This window comes from Vidua macroura, chromosome 5, assembly GCF_024509145.1.
Source record: "Vidua macroura isolate BioBank_ID:100142 chromosome 5, ASM2450914v1, whole genome shotgun sequence".
Classification (NCBI taxonomy): Eukaryota; Metazoa; Chordata; class Aves; order Passeriformes; family Viduidae; genus Vidua; species Vidua macroura.
In genome coordinates this window covers 39,346,935-39,361,630 of record NC_071575.1, presented here as the reverse complement: position 1 = coordinate 39,361,630, position 14,696 = coordinate 39,346,935, and the positions used below count along the sequence as shown (strand labels likewise).

The 14,696-nt window shown below is 41.3% G+C and overlaps 1 protein-coding gene across 1 annotated transcript; it reads left to right on the top strand.

The window, feature by feature from the left end:
• The first annotated feature begins 57 nt into the window (after positions 1–57).
• On the top strand, positions 58–6,575 carry SLC35E3 (solute carrier family 35 member E3). Its single transcript, XM_053977543.1, has 5 exons — positions 58–1,337; positions 1,427–1,537; positions 2,470–2,628; positions 3,568–3,650; positions 4,045–6,575. The coding sequence occupies exons 1-5, from the start codon at positions 693–695 to the stop codon at positions 4,229–4,231; spliced, it is 1,185 nt and encodes a 394-aa protein (XP_053833518.1). The 5' UTR covers positions 58–692; the 3' UTR covers positions 4,232–6,575.
• Positions 6,576–14,696: the final 8,121 nt, after the last annotated feature.

The window sequence follows — 14,696 nt, the reverse complement described above, 5'->3', positions numbered from 1 at the left end:
TCTCTTTTTGTGGGGTGAAAAACCCCAACCTTCAGATTTCAATTTAAACTTGAAAAAGTATGACCAACTTCAGAGATGTTATTTGTTACATAACCTTTTTCATGGTTTTTTTTCCTAATAAAAGTGCTTGAAAAAGAGAAAATGCTTGTTCTAATCTAAAATGTCATTATATAAATTTGGTGATTTTCTGAACGTCCTTAATTTATTTTCTACATGCCAAAAAGACTGCCCATAGACTGAAAACATTACTTAGCAGTAAAATGAGCATGGGTACAGGGGGAAGGAAAGTGAGACTGCCAGAAGGTGTATGGAGAAAGTAGGGGAGAAGAAAACAGACACACTGGAGGAAAGGAAAACCAAAAAGCGAAAGTGAGGGGTTACTTCCAGCCCTTCGGAAGAGAAGGCAGCCTTGCTTCTTGGCTTGTACTGTCCTCCTGTAGATGGAGTTGCTAAAATGCTGATGAAGTCCTGAACCAGAGGAAAGATGATGATACGTTGAAACCCCCGTTTGAGATTTTGTAGTTTATTTTGAAAGCTTGTTCTGCCCCCGTTTACATGTGTAAACACAAGTTTAGCTGCCTTTCCCTTAACAAGACGGAGTGCAGAGGACACGTAGGGCAGTTAGGCAAGGACTTTAGCTCCTTCACCGAATCTCTTGACACCTGGCAAAGAACAACGTCGTGTTTGTGGAAATGCGCAGTCCTGTTGTGGAGAGGTACTTGTGGCTTGGAGCCGAGGCGCGTTTCCTCGCGTCGGGGCTGTTGGGCAGGAGGTGGGGGCGCACACAGACACACACGCCACACGGAGGGCCGTCCCTCCGGCCTCCCGGGCGGGGCCGTTCGGGGCGGGCGGGGCCACCGGAAGGCGCGAGCCCACGTGTCCCGGCGGGGCGGGGAGGCGGCGGCGGGCCCGGCCGGTGCGCGGGCGGCCGCCGGGCTGCCTCAGCCATGGGCTGGCTACCGGCGCAGGGCCGGCTGGCGGCAGGGCTGCTGGTCAATCTGGCCGCCTCCATCTGCATCGTCTTCCTGAACAAGTGGCTGTACGTGCGGCTGGGCTTCCCCAACCTCAGCCTCACCCTGGTGCACTTCGCCATCACCTGGCTCGGCCTCTACCTGTGCCAGGCGCTCGGCGCCTTCTCCCCCAAGAGCCTCCAGCCCGCGCAGGTGCTGCCGCTGGCCCTCAGCTTCTGCGGCTTCGTCGTCTTCACCAACCTCTCCCTGCAGAGCAACACCATCGGTACCTACCAGCTGGCCAAGGCCATGACCACGCCGGTCATCGTGGTTATCCAGAGCGTGGCTTACGGCAAGACTTTCCCTCTGCGGATCAAGCTGACCCTGGTGAGGAGGCGGCGGGGCCGAGGGGAGCGGGGAGGGGCAACGCTGAGGGCAACGACCCTGCCTAAGACCGCCGTGTCCCCCCTCCACAGGTCCCCATCACGCTGGGTGTTTTCCTCAACTCCTACTACGACGTGAAGTTCAGCGTTCTGGGGATGGCGTTCGCCACCCTGGGCGTCCTGGTGACCTCCCTGTACCAAGTGGTGGGTAACGGCGCGGGGCGCGGGAGCGTTGCGGTGGTTGGGCTCCCAGATGCTGCCCCTTGCTTTGATCGCCTTTAAGTAGCGCCCAGCCCCGCAGGAAATCTTCTGTGCTCCGTTATTTCTTTTTGAAAACCTCCACCAAATTATGATAATCCACCATAACCCCTGACAAATTAAGGAATTGATCGTCCTTGCTGCTAAACATTGGGGTGTCATCTTTATCGTGAGCGTTATTTTCAAGGGGCTAAGATTGCTTTAGCTGTAAAACTCCTCTTTTTTTTCTAGAGGGAACAGATGTTCTCCTTGCTGAAGCATGTGCCTTGCGTTTGAGCTTTTTCCCTAGAAAGGATGTTTTCCAGTCCTTCAATCCCATGGTTTATCCTTGAGCTATTTACATTTTATCAGTATCCTTCTTCAGTTTCGACTATATACATTCTAATGTGGTTTTGTAGAGGATGGATTACTGCATAAACCCACAATACAACCTTTCTGGATAATTATGATTTTAAAAATTGGTATGTCCAAGGACTGCCTCAGCCCTTTCTGCTGTAAGATTGTACTAACAGCTCACCCGATTTGCTATTGACCATGACTGGAAGAGCCTCCTTGATTAGAAACTCCTGTCATGTAGATGTGATAGATTTAAACATGAATTTCTTTGTAGGTGTACTGTGCCTCAAAAAGAGAAAAGTGAGGCTCTTTGACCCGTAGTGTGTCTGCCCTTGCATACAATTTTCTCCTCTCATGGCTTTTTCACTTGAAAGAGACAAACACATGGGGCCTCCACTGAGGCAGTGGTGAGGCTCAACAGCCTGTTTAGTATTGTCCACGTGAGACTCCCTCTGTGTTAGTAGCCAGTTTGCTTTTGCTCAGGTTTTTCAGTTTATGGGGTTCTTTTCCTCATGTTTAACAGCTTTCTCTTTTGGTTTTAGTGGGTAGGTGCTAAGCAGCACGAGTTGCAGGTAAACTCTATGCAGTTGTTGTACTATCAGGCACCGATGTCCTCAGCTATGTTGTTGTTCATCATACCCTTCTTCGAGCCAGTCTTTGGAGAAGGGGGAATATTTGGGCCCTGGACGCTTTCTGCTGTGGTAAGGCTTTTGTTGACTTTATTTTATTTAAATAATTGTCACTGATGTAGTTAAATTTGATAATAAGATCTGTTTCTTTGTGGAACAGATTTTTGTACGGCTCTTGTCTATGGTGAGATGAGAGGGACGTGTGCAGGACAATAAGCCCCTTGTTGAGTCTGCCCCTTCCTCTGAGTCGCTTGCTCTGAGAGGAGCGAGTCTGTCAATTGATTTATCTCCTTATTTTTGTTTCTGTTTAGAGGGCATCTGAACAACAGGAAAATCTATCAAAATCCAGAAACTTCCCCTAGTGTATGAAGTGCTCTATTTCTAGCTCTGACTGTCCACTCAGAGAAGGACACTCTCAACTTCTCTTCTGTGGAAGGATGCCAACATTAGTTGTTCTCTAGAATTAGTAGTTTATTTTTACCAAGGAGACTATAGTTTCTCTCAGTAGCCTTCTGTCCAAAAAAGAGCCAGTGACATATTCTTACTACTGCTAATTGTGCCCCTCAGTGATGGGTCATTTCCTGTAGCATTGTATTTTATTAATGGGATAGCAAGTATTCACAGTAGTAAAATCAGATATTTTGCTAAAATAGTTTTTGTTGTGACCATAAATAAGACTTTATCTCAAAGTTAAAGAATACGACCTCTATGTGAATGAGTATCCAGATTTTCCAAATCACTCTTAAATGTTCACCAAGAGTAAAGGAGAAAAGGCCTGTGGCTCTGTCAATGTATATTTATGGATGTCATAAATATACATGTCACTGAGCTGCCTATACACATCACCAGTGTCTGTACTGATTTGAAACTGTTTCTATTTTTGTTCTCCATATGTTTTTATTGCCTGATATTTTGCATTTGAAAGTAAATGAAACTAAACAAATAACCTGGAATGTATCTACAAATTGCCAAAAGCAAGTCAGATTACTGACTGTGTCCATTAATCCACAGATAATGGTACTGCTGTCTGGAATAATAGCCTTTATGGTAAACTTGTCCATTTACTGGATCATTGGAAATACGTCACCTGTCACGTATCCTTTGTAATGCTGCTCGTTTCTCCCGTTTCCAGATGAATTATGTTGGAATTCATTTGGGCTAATTTAGGTGGGAAAATTGTTTGATAACCTTCCTGGTTTGGGATTTGTATAGGTAATAGCTGTTCATTCACTGACCTTCATACCTGCAAGGAATATTAACTCATGCTTTGGCTGCCTTGAGGAAGTGTTGGCATGTCCATTAGACTGCAATGAAAAGGGTGAAAAGCTTTAGGTGGAGGTAAATACAGCTGCAGAGATTGGGAAAACTATGAGTTGAGTCAACACAGTGTACCATTGCATGCTTTGGGTGGAACTAATGAAAATTCCAAGTGTTTCTTTTTACAAAAAATAATACTGCTATTGGCTATTATCCTTAACAGATGTCTAGGTATAACATGTTTGGACATTTCAAGTTCTGCATCACCCTCCTGGGAGGGTGCCTCTTATTTAAGGATCCATTGTCTGTTAACCAAGGCCTTGGAATTCTGTGTACGCTGTTCGGCATTTTAGCCTACACCCACTTCAAGCTTAGTGAGCAGGAAAGCAATAAGAGTAAATTGGTCCAGCGTCCATAGAGCAAGAGTTTCTGAACACTATTGTGAAGGAAACCAAGTATTTAAATATGCATTGATTTTAGAATGCACAAAATTGCCTCATCCACTTAGATCTATGGTTTTAGTTTAACTGCCAAGATTGTTATTCTGTAACTAAACCAAACAGAAGGATGTAAAATGCTGGGGTTTTGCCATCTCAGTCTGTCCTATCGTTTTCATTAAATTAAAACACTAACTTAAAAGAGAAAAAGGCACACTTCAAATTGCTGTGGAAATTGTACTGAAGTAATTATATTTTTTGCATACCAAATGAGATCATGATAGCTACAGTTATAGTATAGAGCAAGAGAAAGAAAAAGAATCCTGTCTCTGTGATCAAGCCAGTATTGCCGTTGTGAAGAAATTTGGAGGCACTTTTATGCAGATGTTCTCGTATGTATTGATGCTTCCTCATTTTTGTCCGATGAACAGTGAAGAGGGATACAAGCATACTTTGTCCAGTCATTTTTTTTAAAAAGGCTGCCAGACTCATTCCTCTTTCTTGTATATACTTTCTTATGTATGGCTTCAACACAGGGATAGATTTTTAGATGAAGAAAGTAGATAAAATTACAGGTGAAGAGAAAAGCAGAAAACTTGAAGCCACAGGCCAAGCAGTGGGAAAGTAGTAAATCGGATCTAAAAAGTTCATCTTAATTTTTTCTTTTAATTTGTCAGGACATTAATGAAGTAATTGATGTTTTGAAAAATGTTGTTACTTTATGATTTTCTCTGTGCCAAAACCAAGACTTTACACAAGATCTTGTAAATACCTGTGAGCCTAATAAAATCTCTCGTTTTGTAGTAGTAACCAAATGTTTGCAGCCCTTGCAGACAGACACCCATGCTAAAAAAATTTTTAGAAGGCTTTGGAAAGGTCACTGTCTTTAACGGGTGTGAAGGTTGCCCAGTTCTCTCTCTTGCCTTCAGCACCACCTCCCTTGCTCCCATGCCTTTTCCCAAGAGGTACCTTGGGTGGGATTCGCAGGTTTGTCATAATTTGTCATCTGTTGTTGTCATTTGGGGAAGAGGCCCAGGGGCTGTCTGGACAATGCTGGGTGTGAGGCAGCATTTCTTCTAACAGTCCTGGGAAATGTATCTGAATGACTAAAGAGTACAAGGTGGCACCTGCTGCTCTAAGTAAAATATGCTTTGAAAATAATTTTATGACAGTATAAGGCACTTATTTTGACAACGTGGATGGAAGAAGTTCAGTGCTGTTCTAGTTAAAAAAAGGAAAGAAAAAATAACTGCTTTCCATAAATCTGGTGAGAACATATGTTCACTAGATTTGCAGGGTTAGAATTTAATTGCAGTATCTTAATCCTTACATGTTGGGGTTTGTTTTGTCTTCATCTACCTCTATCAGATTTAAAGAGGGGAATTGTGTGGACAAAACCAAGTATTTAAGTTGTACAGCGACTGACAGAAATAATATTTAGTTCCTCTAAGTTTTTTACAACAGAGGTAAGAAGTCTTTGTGTTGGAAACAATGTAACTTTTCTCAAGCTTGTTTATTTATTCTGTTACAGAGTTCTTGATTTAAGAGAAAGTTATTCTTCTCTGTAACCTGAGTTTATACAGTAACACTCTATATCATTTCAGAGTTACAAACACCTGAAAAATGTTACGTCTTCACCAACTGTTTCTTGGACATTGTACTGATCCAAGAATAATTTTTTTTAATACAGTTTTGTAGATCTGTATAATTAGTTTAAAAATACAGCCTGGACTACTGAAAGATGTGTTCAGATGATCAAGCTCTGGATGCATATCCTTCAGTATGTACACCAAGAAAGCCATTTGTATTAATTTGTGCTGTGCACAAGTTCTTTTGAGATGTAGATAGACTGCAAATAAACAGCTAGAAAACAACTGAATTATATGCCTGTATGACAAAAATATTTGAGATGAGATGGATGTAAATATATATATGAAGTGGTAGAATGAACTAAACAACCATGCCTGGAAATACAAAAGACTCCCTAAGGAGAGGAGCAGATCTGCAAGAGCAAGTTAACAGCAGCATTTAAAAAGTACATTATAAATATAATCTGGTCCTGGAAGGTGTGTGTGTGGGAGTCACTTAAGTGATGTGATTTTTTTTTTTTTTTTTCATGCATTCAAGAACTCTCTTTTGAGATTAACTTGTTGTATCTAATCAATAAAGTATCTTGAACTTTGTCATTTGTTTCAAAATATTAAATCCAGGATGCTTGTGTAACTGTGGGATAAATAGATCTTTGTATGTATTGTTTCTTTGGATACCATGTGTAGGGTGGGAATAAATTTTTAATCGTTTCTGATACTTGCTTATTGCAGAAGAGAGGAGTTGTTCTTGTCTTTTTTCATCTTCTGCCTGAATTCCATAACTTTGGGGGTTTAGGTGTGTACAAGACAAAATGGTACCACATAGCTTTCTGTCCATATGAATACAACAGGGAGTTTGAACTTTTTGGACTCGTGGCACAAAGGAGGGAAACTTTAAATCCTGAGGTAAAACTGGAATCTTACAAAAATTACTGATACTTACTTGCTTACTCTAGTTTTCACTACATCACTTGAATATGTTTTCCTGCTAACTATGTGTATTTCAATCAATTTTGGCTTTCCTGAAAGAGAAATCAGAGACTTGCCATCTTCAGCAATGTGTAGTCATCACCCTGTGTGAGCTGTTGCAATTGAAGCTGTACCATACATGCCCTAATGTTTGCTTTCTGCTTTTCATTTTACTTTATATTCATACTTTATATGACTAAACTGTGGTAACAGGATGGGCTTTGGTCCTTTCCTGCCATGCAGTGCTTTGCTGCCATACTAGCATTCTTTACTTTAAAAAGCTACCATTGATGTAGTTCAAATGGAGCTGAAGATACCAAGGTGGTACTTAAAAATGAGAGCAGAGGATTCTGGTTAAAATGTGAGTGACTGGTGGTAAGTTATCTAGTCTTGTCCCCAAAAACACTTTAGAACAACATCCACAAGGTTTTCCCATTTTCCCCAAAGCAATAGGAAGTATGTCTTCATTTAAGAGATACTCAGTGTAAAGCTTTGTATTGCCTTTAACTTTGGTAACTTGGCTCGTTTGACAGCTTTTGCATTGGATTTTGTACAGCTTGCTAAGTTCTCTCAGGCTCTGGGGCAGAGTGCCAGAGGAGTTTTCCTGTAGATGGGTGAACAGCTACTCTCTCAGGCTTGAGGTTGAAGGAGCATGGTTTGCTGCTGTTACATGTATGAAAAGGAGGTTTGTCTTGCAGGAAGTCTACAACATTCAGGACAGAACTGCACTTCAGCAGGACTGTCTACTCTCTGTCTCATTTCATGAAATGAGTGCCCAGCAATGGCCTAGGACTAAAGCAACATTAAAACTTTGTTTAGGCTACCCATAATTTTTTATTAAACATTTAAAAAACATTAGTGGTAGTCAATGCTTGTTAAATATTAAGGTAAAATCTAATTTTTATAATATATATGAGACTTTCAAATGAGTGATTTTTAATATTTTGGAGTTGACCTAATGTCTAACCCATATCTAGTCTGACAAATCTGCAAAATCTATCAAGAATGTTGGATTTGATAGCTGGCCGTATATATTGGTACAGTTGGGCTGCTGAGGAGAGGTCTGCCCTTGAGCAATACTGGACACTGGCACACTGTTCACGTGTTTAGAAGTGACTAAGGAACATCTGGCCTGAAATTCTCCAATGTGCATGGGAAAGGAAAAGGGCTCACTGATTGGTGAGAGCTTTTCAACTTCTGCTTTTTATGTTCCTGCTTTTAACAATGGGCTTGCAGGCTAAGGTAGTTCGGAGAGCAGGACTTAGTCCCTCCTATCACCTTCAATACTAAGATTTTTCTTACAAGATGTCAGTTTTGCTTCCAGTTAAATAGTTATGTCTTACCTAGATTATGAAAGAAACAGAGTTTGGATTAAAGACTTGCAGGTGGCTTTTTGTGTTATGGGTTTTTTTCCTCCTAAAATTTTATTTTAGAGGTTTTCAAAACCTGAATTCCCTGTTTAACGAGAAAACAAAAAGGAAAATTTTAATAAATGAAAGGCTATTTTGTATATATCGTGAAAATATGTTATGTTTTGCGAGAGAATTTCACTCTTCTAACTTTGAAGATGCAGCTTTCTGTTTTTCTACTGTTACAATCAAGCAGCTGAAAAGAAGCTTTTCTGCTTCATACAAATTCACTTTCTTCCTGCAGCTGCTCTCCCTCTGATCACAGTGTCGGCCTTCCATTTGACAGCTCAGTTGTTGCAAAGATCATTGGGATGTCAGCTGCAGAGGGCTAAGAACACAAAAGGAAAAGCTATCAGCAGAAGCTGATATAATCTTGGGTGATGAGAAATCCTACTGTAAGACATAGAGACATCTTGCCACACAGGCCTGTGCTATGCAGAAGGGAGAGGTGTGGGTTCATCTCCAAGCAGGTATTGCAGAGAATTGAAGAGCTAAATTGTTTGCATTCTTACTGTGCTGAAGTAGTTGACAAATTTAGTCATTTTTAATAATATAAAATTGAAAAAAAAAGAAATAAAAAATATAATATTGAATTTATAAAAAGGTGGATTCAGACAGTATGAGATCTTTGCCAAGCTTGTTCCACAGCAATGATTAACCTTCCTCGAGAGAAGGGAGCTATTGTTGCTTCTCCCCTGCTCCAATGATCCTGGGCTTGGTGAAGGAGGGTTTGTGTTCGTGAAAGCTGCTCTGCTTTTTTTCAGCTGTATCAGCTGGTCCAATGAAAACATATCACCTCTCCCTGTAGGGCTCGTCTCACTGAAGTTGCTGTTTCTGCTTAAATCAACTGACATGGATCATTCTCCTGTCTTCCTTCTGTGTGTAAAACGGCCTGAAAGGTCTAATGCACCTAACAATTCTGCTCTATGATCCTGTGACCATGGGGAGTAGAACATACTCCATTGCCTTGTGAGCTGCAGTGTCCAGTCAGCAGTAGGGAATCCAGCCCAAGGGGTTACAGTTACAGTCTACAGTAAAAGGACTAAAGAAGGGGGAAATATGATCCCTTTTCATTATTTTAGTTGCCACGCAGTTTCTAATATTTTTGAGTTTTAATCTTTGTCATTTCCCTTTAGGAGATGCATAAGTAAGCTCCCTTTACTGTTCCAGTCTGTCCTTTCTGTATAGTTATGATACAGTTTATAGAATTCTGGAATTGAGACAGAAATTGTATCATTGCTCACATAAATACATTGACCTCCCTCACTGTTGCTGATTTTTTACATAGGGGCCCTTGTCCACCTTCTAGTCCAGAAAAGCTTATTTGCCTAAAATACAGGAGGAGTCAGGTTAACCTGAATTAAAAGGTAATTAGTCAGCTCAGGAGTTGCACGTGCCTTCCCAGCTGCACTTGCGCAGTATCAAACGGGCACAATGTGCTGCCTTTATAATGGATAGGCAGGAACAGACAGGGGAAGATGAAACATAATGTAATTAAAGTAAATTACATATTTAGAAGCAAGTAGAGGGAACAATCCAAAGTCTGCTTGGAGGATTGGCATTGCAAAGATGATTTCTGATTTATGGCTTCACTGAAACATGAATACAAGCCATTCAATTGAAGGCATGTGGTTATATTCAAGGAGCTCCAAGAAGTCCAGCATGGCTGTGTGGGTAACACGCACATGCAGGATGCACATGCAGGCTAAGCAGTGTGTCTGCAGAAAAGAGCAGGATTATTTTTAGAACCATAGATGGCTGTGTCTCATTCAGGAAGTGCAGGGAGGAGATCTCTGGTTGAAGCAGAGCTTAAGAATGTAATTTTTAATGACCTTGGCACAAAAAACTGTTGTGTTTTACTTTCTTACTAAGCAGAGACTGAGAAGCAAACTCATTTAAAGGAGCTGTGTTCTGAAGCACATGGAATAATCATGGATACTGAGACCATAGAACAGAGGTGGTTGTGATTAAAGGAAAAAAATGTGAGACAATGGATTAAGAAACAACTGAGAAGAGTAAACAGCACATACACATCTAGACAGGTTTTTAAATATAAGGTCTAAGATTAGATGCTTAACTCCACAATTCGGTAGCTAATTGTGGAGTTAAGCATTTAGATGCTTAACTCCACAACAGGGCCAGATTTGTCAGTGTGAACTTCTTCCCTTTCAAGAGAACTTGGTAGAGAATGGCATTTGTTCAGCACTTCCAGGAAGGAAGCTGCATAATTGACAATTTTGACTTTTTTTTTTTCTCCAACTAAATTTGGTATCCTACTCAACCAAGAACCTTGTTCTGTTTCTTTACTCTGCCCACAATGTTTTTAATCCTCCTTACTCTCTGGGGAAAAGAAACCATTTGTGCATTTTATTTTCTAACTACAGTGACCGAATGGGTTTTGTTTCACAATACACCAAAGTTGTGTATAAAAAACTTGAATTAAGATCTTCTTAATCAAGCTTCTGTCTTTGAGCTGAATGGAAAAAGCCTCTCCAGCTCCTATTATACAGCATCAATTGTTGTGAAGTACATGCTTCTCTCCAGAGAGTCCAAAGCAATATTAAGATCTGGCATCCAAAGTGGTTTACTTGTTAAGTACATCTCTTGTGGTGATTAGTCAGAAACTGGTTTCCTATTTGTTAATCCAATTGAGAGAAGAAACTGACAGTTGTGATCATACGCCCTCCAGGAAATTATGATACATTTCTGAAAACACACAGTCTTGGTTTTCTGACTGTTAAGGTGGTCCTTCTGATCGGGATTAACAATGTACCAATCTTTTTCAGCTAGTATCATTCCCCAGAGGTATGGTAAGATTTTTTTTTCTCAAAGAAAGTCTAAGCAAAACTTTTCCACAAAGCATTTTCCAGTTCACTAATAACTTTGTCTCTATTGGGATGGACATGTAAACCTTCATTCTATACCTCTAAACCTACAGTTTCAAAGAGTTCCAGCTGACAGCAGTGTGAGTGGACACGTGGGAGGTTGGCACTGAGCTGGGACTGCTGAGCACCTGCACCAAGTTGGTTTCATAGAAATAGATGCAAGTTTACAGAACCAGACCATCAGTATTTGGATGTCGTTCAAAATCTTGGATGCTGAAGACAGAAATGTAAATTCAGAAACTTTGAGAAATTAGCAGATGTAGTTGAAGATATGCTCCTAGCACACATTATGAGATGGCAGCAGCAGTGATGTGTCTGATGTGTGAATTGGGAAGATTATATGGCCCTCTGCTAAGCAGAATAGCCACGATTGGCTGTAGAGCCTTCCTGTGCGGGCAGGCAAGTTTCCGTGCTGGGAAAAGGGGGAAGGGTGACACCACACGGCTAGAAACAGGATCGAGGGAAGCGGGGCAGGGCGGGGCGGGAGGCGCCTCTTTCCCTAGTCCGGATGTAACGTCCGCACGCCCGGACTCAGAAGATAGGTTTTGAAGGAGGAAGTGTCACACATAAACGAAATGGTGAGGAAACACTCTTTTCATGTACAGCTACCAGCCTCTCAGACGGAAGCCCTCAAAGAGGTTCTTAAGCACTCAACATATTTATGAGTCTTTAAGTTATCTTGAAGTCTTTGGGAGACTGGCTCTGAGCCTCAGTGGCTTGCTTCCAGCCTCTGCAGCCTCCTGTGGACTGGCAGTTCTCTATTCCCCGTGTACCCCGTATAAAGTGAAGATCTTAGGAATGTAAATTGGATGTTGATCCTATTTTTCAGTGTGCTTTATTTAGCTGAACCAGTCTGTGCTACATCATCTGTTTCTGCTTCTTTGATAACCTATAGAGTAATTCACTGGGTGTTACATAAATCATAAATCACTGGGATATTATTTATAAAGGCTGGTTAATTTTCTAATCAGTTACTCGTCCCTAAGCAAGCCAGGATTTAAATGCCTTCAAGTTAAGTATTCTCAGTGTTTTCATTGAGTGTAAATGTACAATAAACGAGTCCCCTCATCTTTGGAGCTTTTTTTTTAAAAAATGAATGTAAATCAGTGTATGCAAAGATGTCTGAGGGAATTATTTTAATATGTGATGCCCTTATTGTCTAATAAGATTTAAATTTGGGGTGCTAGGAATGACTGAGATGAAGAAAAACTTACGTAAAGGCTTTTCCAATCCTGGCTTTCCAGGATTGGATTGTAGTAGAAGCCAGAGACACTGGGCCCTAAAGAGGGACTGCTTGCATTGGAAACTGGAACCAGAATCTAGCAAAAATGGAGAGCTGGTATGCATCTATAAAACATAGATAAAACCATACAGTTTTCTTAGTTTTAGTGCAATCATCGTTTTAGTGTTGCATAAAATAATTGTATGGCTGCATGAACCAAAAGGACTCTGTGTGCAGAGGTTGCCAGTGGTGTGTAACAGTACTACTCCCCAGCTGCTTCAGGCTTCTGTTTTTCCAGAGCCGATTGTCCTTTTCCTGCCTGTGTCAGCAAAGAGGAATGTGTACCCATGCCGTGGTCTCCCTTGGATACAGTCCTTGGGGTATCAGTTATGACAGAGTGAGAACTGAGATGTGGGTAGCAATCCTGTCACCAAGACTGCGGGAAAAACAGAAACTCTCCAACACATCTGCACTGTTAGAGAATCAAGGCAGTACTTTATTCTGGCCAGGATGTTATTTCGGCCAGGATGTGCAATAGAAATTATTTCATCTACACCTGTGTCGGTTGTGCAGTGAAAATCATTCAATCACAAATGGTTTTTCACCACACATTTCACATATTTACACAGATGAATCCCAAAGAAATTCACGTTCACTGGTCTTAAATTACACAAATCTTAGCATTCTGTTTCCTACTGGTTATTGATCCCTTTGCCTTTGATGCTAATTTGGTCCTCATTCTTCGGTTCTCTTAGCGATCTTTTCCCTGACCAGGTGTCTCCTACCTCACCGGGGCGGGTCATGTTCCTTAATGTTCCCTTGTCTCCTGTGCCTCTTCTGGCTACTCCCAGTCTGTAGATGTTGAGCTCATCAGACCCACCCTGTGAACAGCGTCTTTTGAAGAGAAACTTCAATTCCTCTCCCCCTGGGCAAAGGTGAAAAAAACCCTGACTAAAGTTACATTAAAAATGTTAGAAGTTGTATAATTTCCAACAATCCCTCCAACATAAATTGTGTTGCAAAGGCAGTAACTTTTGTCACAAGTCCCAACAACAGCAGAAGGGAGTGAGTTCTTGTATTTTTACATCAGCTTCCACAGAAAAGAACACTTTCAGTTTGAAGTTAAGAGAAAATGAGTTATAAAACACAACGGCCTGCAAATTACCATCAGAAGTGCCTTCTTTGCTAGTATCAACAAAACTCATCTTGCAAACCTTTAGAATCCTTTGCAACACGGGAAAAGCTGGCTTTGGGGAGCTGAAGTAATTATCAGTGATAACATTTACTCTTTGCTTCTCCCTGAGTAATACCTGAGGGAAACTTCTGTGAATATGGTCACAGTTCTACTTTTTTATCAACCCAGGAGACTGATACCAGGAGATAACATTCAAGGTATGGTTAGATGACAAAGAAAAGACCACTGAACAGCTCCCTGCCTTCAGAAGGAGTTATTTCCCATTTCCATCTCCAATTCTCTGCTTCCAGCTGTGTGTCCCTGCTGTTTTCTTTATGTGTTCTTATGTGTCTTATGTTTTCTTATGTGTTCTTGATAAAGCAAGCTGACATACTAGCAGCAAATGCAAGTAAATATCCTGCTGTTGAATCAGATAAATCTGTTGTCAAAGGAGCCAAAGCCAATTCAAAGAAATACTTGGCTAGGAATGCACAGCTCCTGGCAGGGCCATTGTTTCAATAGGGCATTAGATGAGCTTGGGGCATTCTTTCTGTGAGGTATTTGATGGGCTCAGCTGCATCACCAAGCAGTACACAAGGAGGCTGAGGCAATCCAACACCACACTTCTTCCAAAAACGTTCTCACTATCAGTTTGCAGCAGTAAGTGAGGAGACAAAAAGGAGAATGGAATACCTCTCTGCAATGGTGTGCCCTGAAATCAGCCAAGCTTAATGTAATCTTCCTTCTCAATAATGCTGCTAAGATAACTGAAGCAGATCCCACCCACCTTTTCCCTGCCTACCTGTCTGCTGCCATTCCAGTGATGTCCTGGGCCAGCTGCTTTGTAGCTGCTTGGGACTGCCTCAGGAAATTGATCTACAGGAAAAAAATTGCATTATTTCTCAGGTGTGCTAGGTCACTTTATCCACTTTATAACATAGGTGCACAAATAACAGAAGGGGCAGCAAGAGGATGGAAGAAATGGCTGGGAACAGATGTCTCTGAAGTACCATGCCACCAACTCCTTGCCATTAAACACAACCATTTTAGTGTGGCTGTGCAGCTAAGTAAGGCCCACAACTGCTATATTTCTTGAGCAGAGCAGATAATGTGACTGATTAAGGATCAGAGAGATGGTAAGACAGGCCCAAGTCAAAGATGGCCTGCAGCTCTACATATACCCCATCCAATAAGAAAG

What these genes read in the sequence shown, in the direction of transcription:
- SLC35E3 (XM_053977543.1), top strand. Translation starts at nt 693, where the DNA reads ATGCGCAGTCCTGTTGTGGAGAGGTACTTGTGGCTTGGAGCCGAGGCG. An exon ending in TGACCTCCCTGTACCAAGTG is followed by an intron (nt 1,538 to 2,469) that starts GTGGGTAACGGC and finishes TTTTGGTTTTAG; the next exon opens with TGGGTAGGTGCTAAGCAGCA. An exon ending in CCTGGACGCTTTCTGCTGTG is followed by an intron (nt 2,629 to 3,567) that starts GTAAGGCTTTTG and finishes ATTAATCCACAG; the next exon opens with ATAATGGTACTGCTGTCTGG.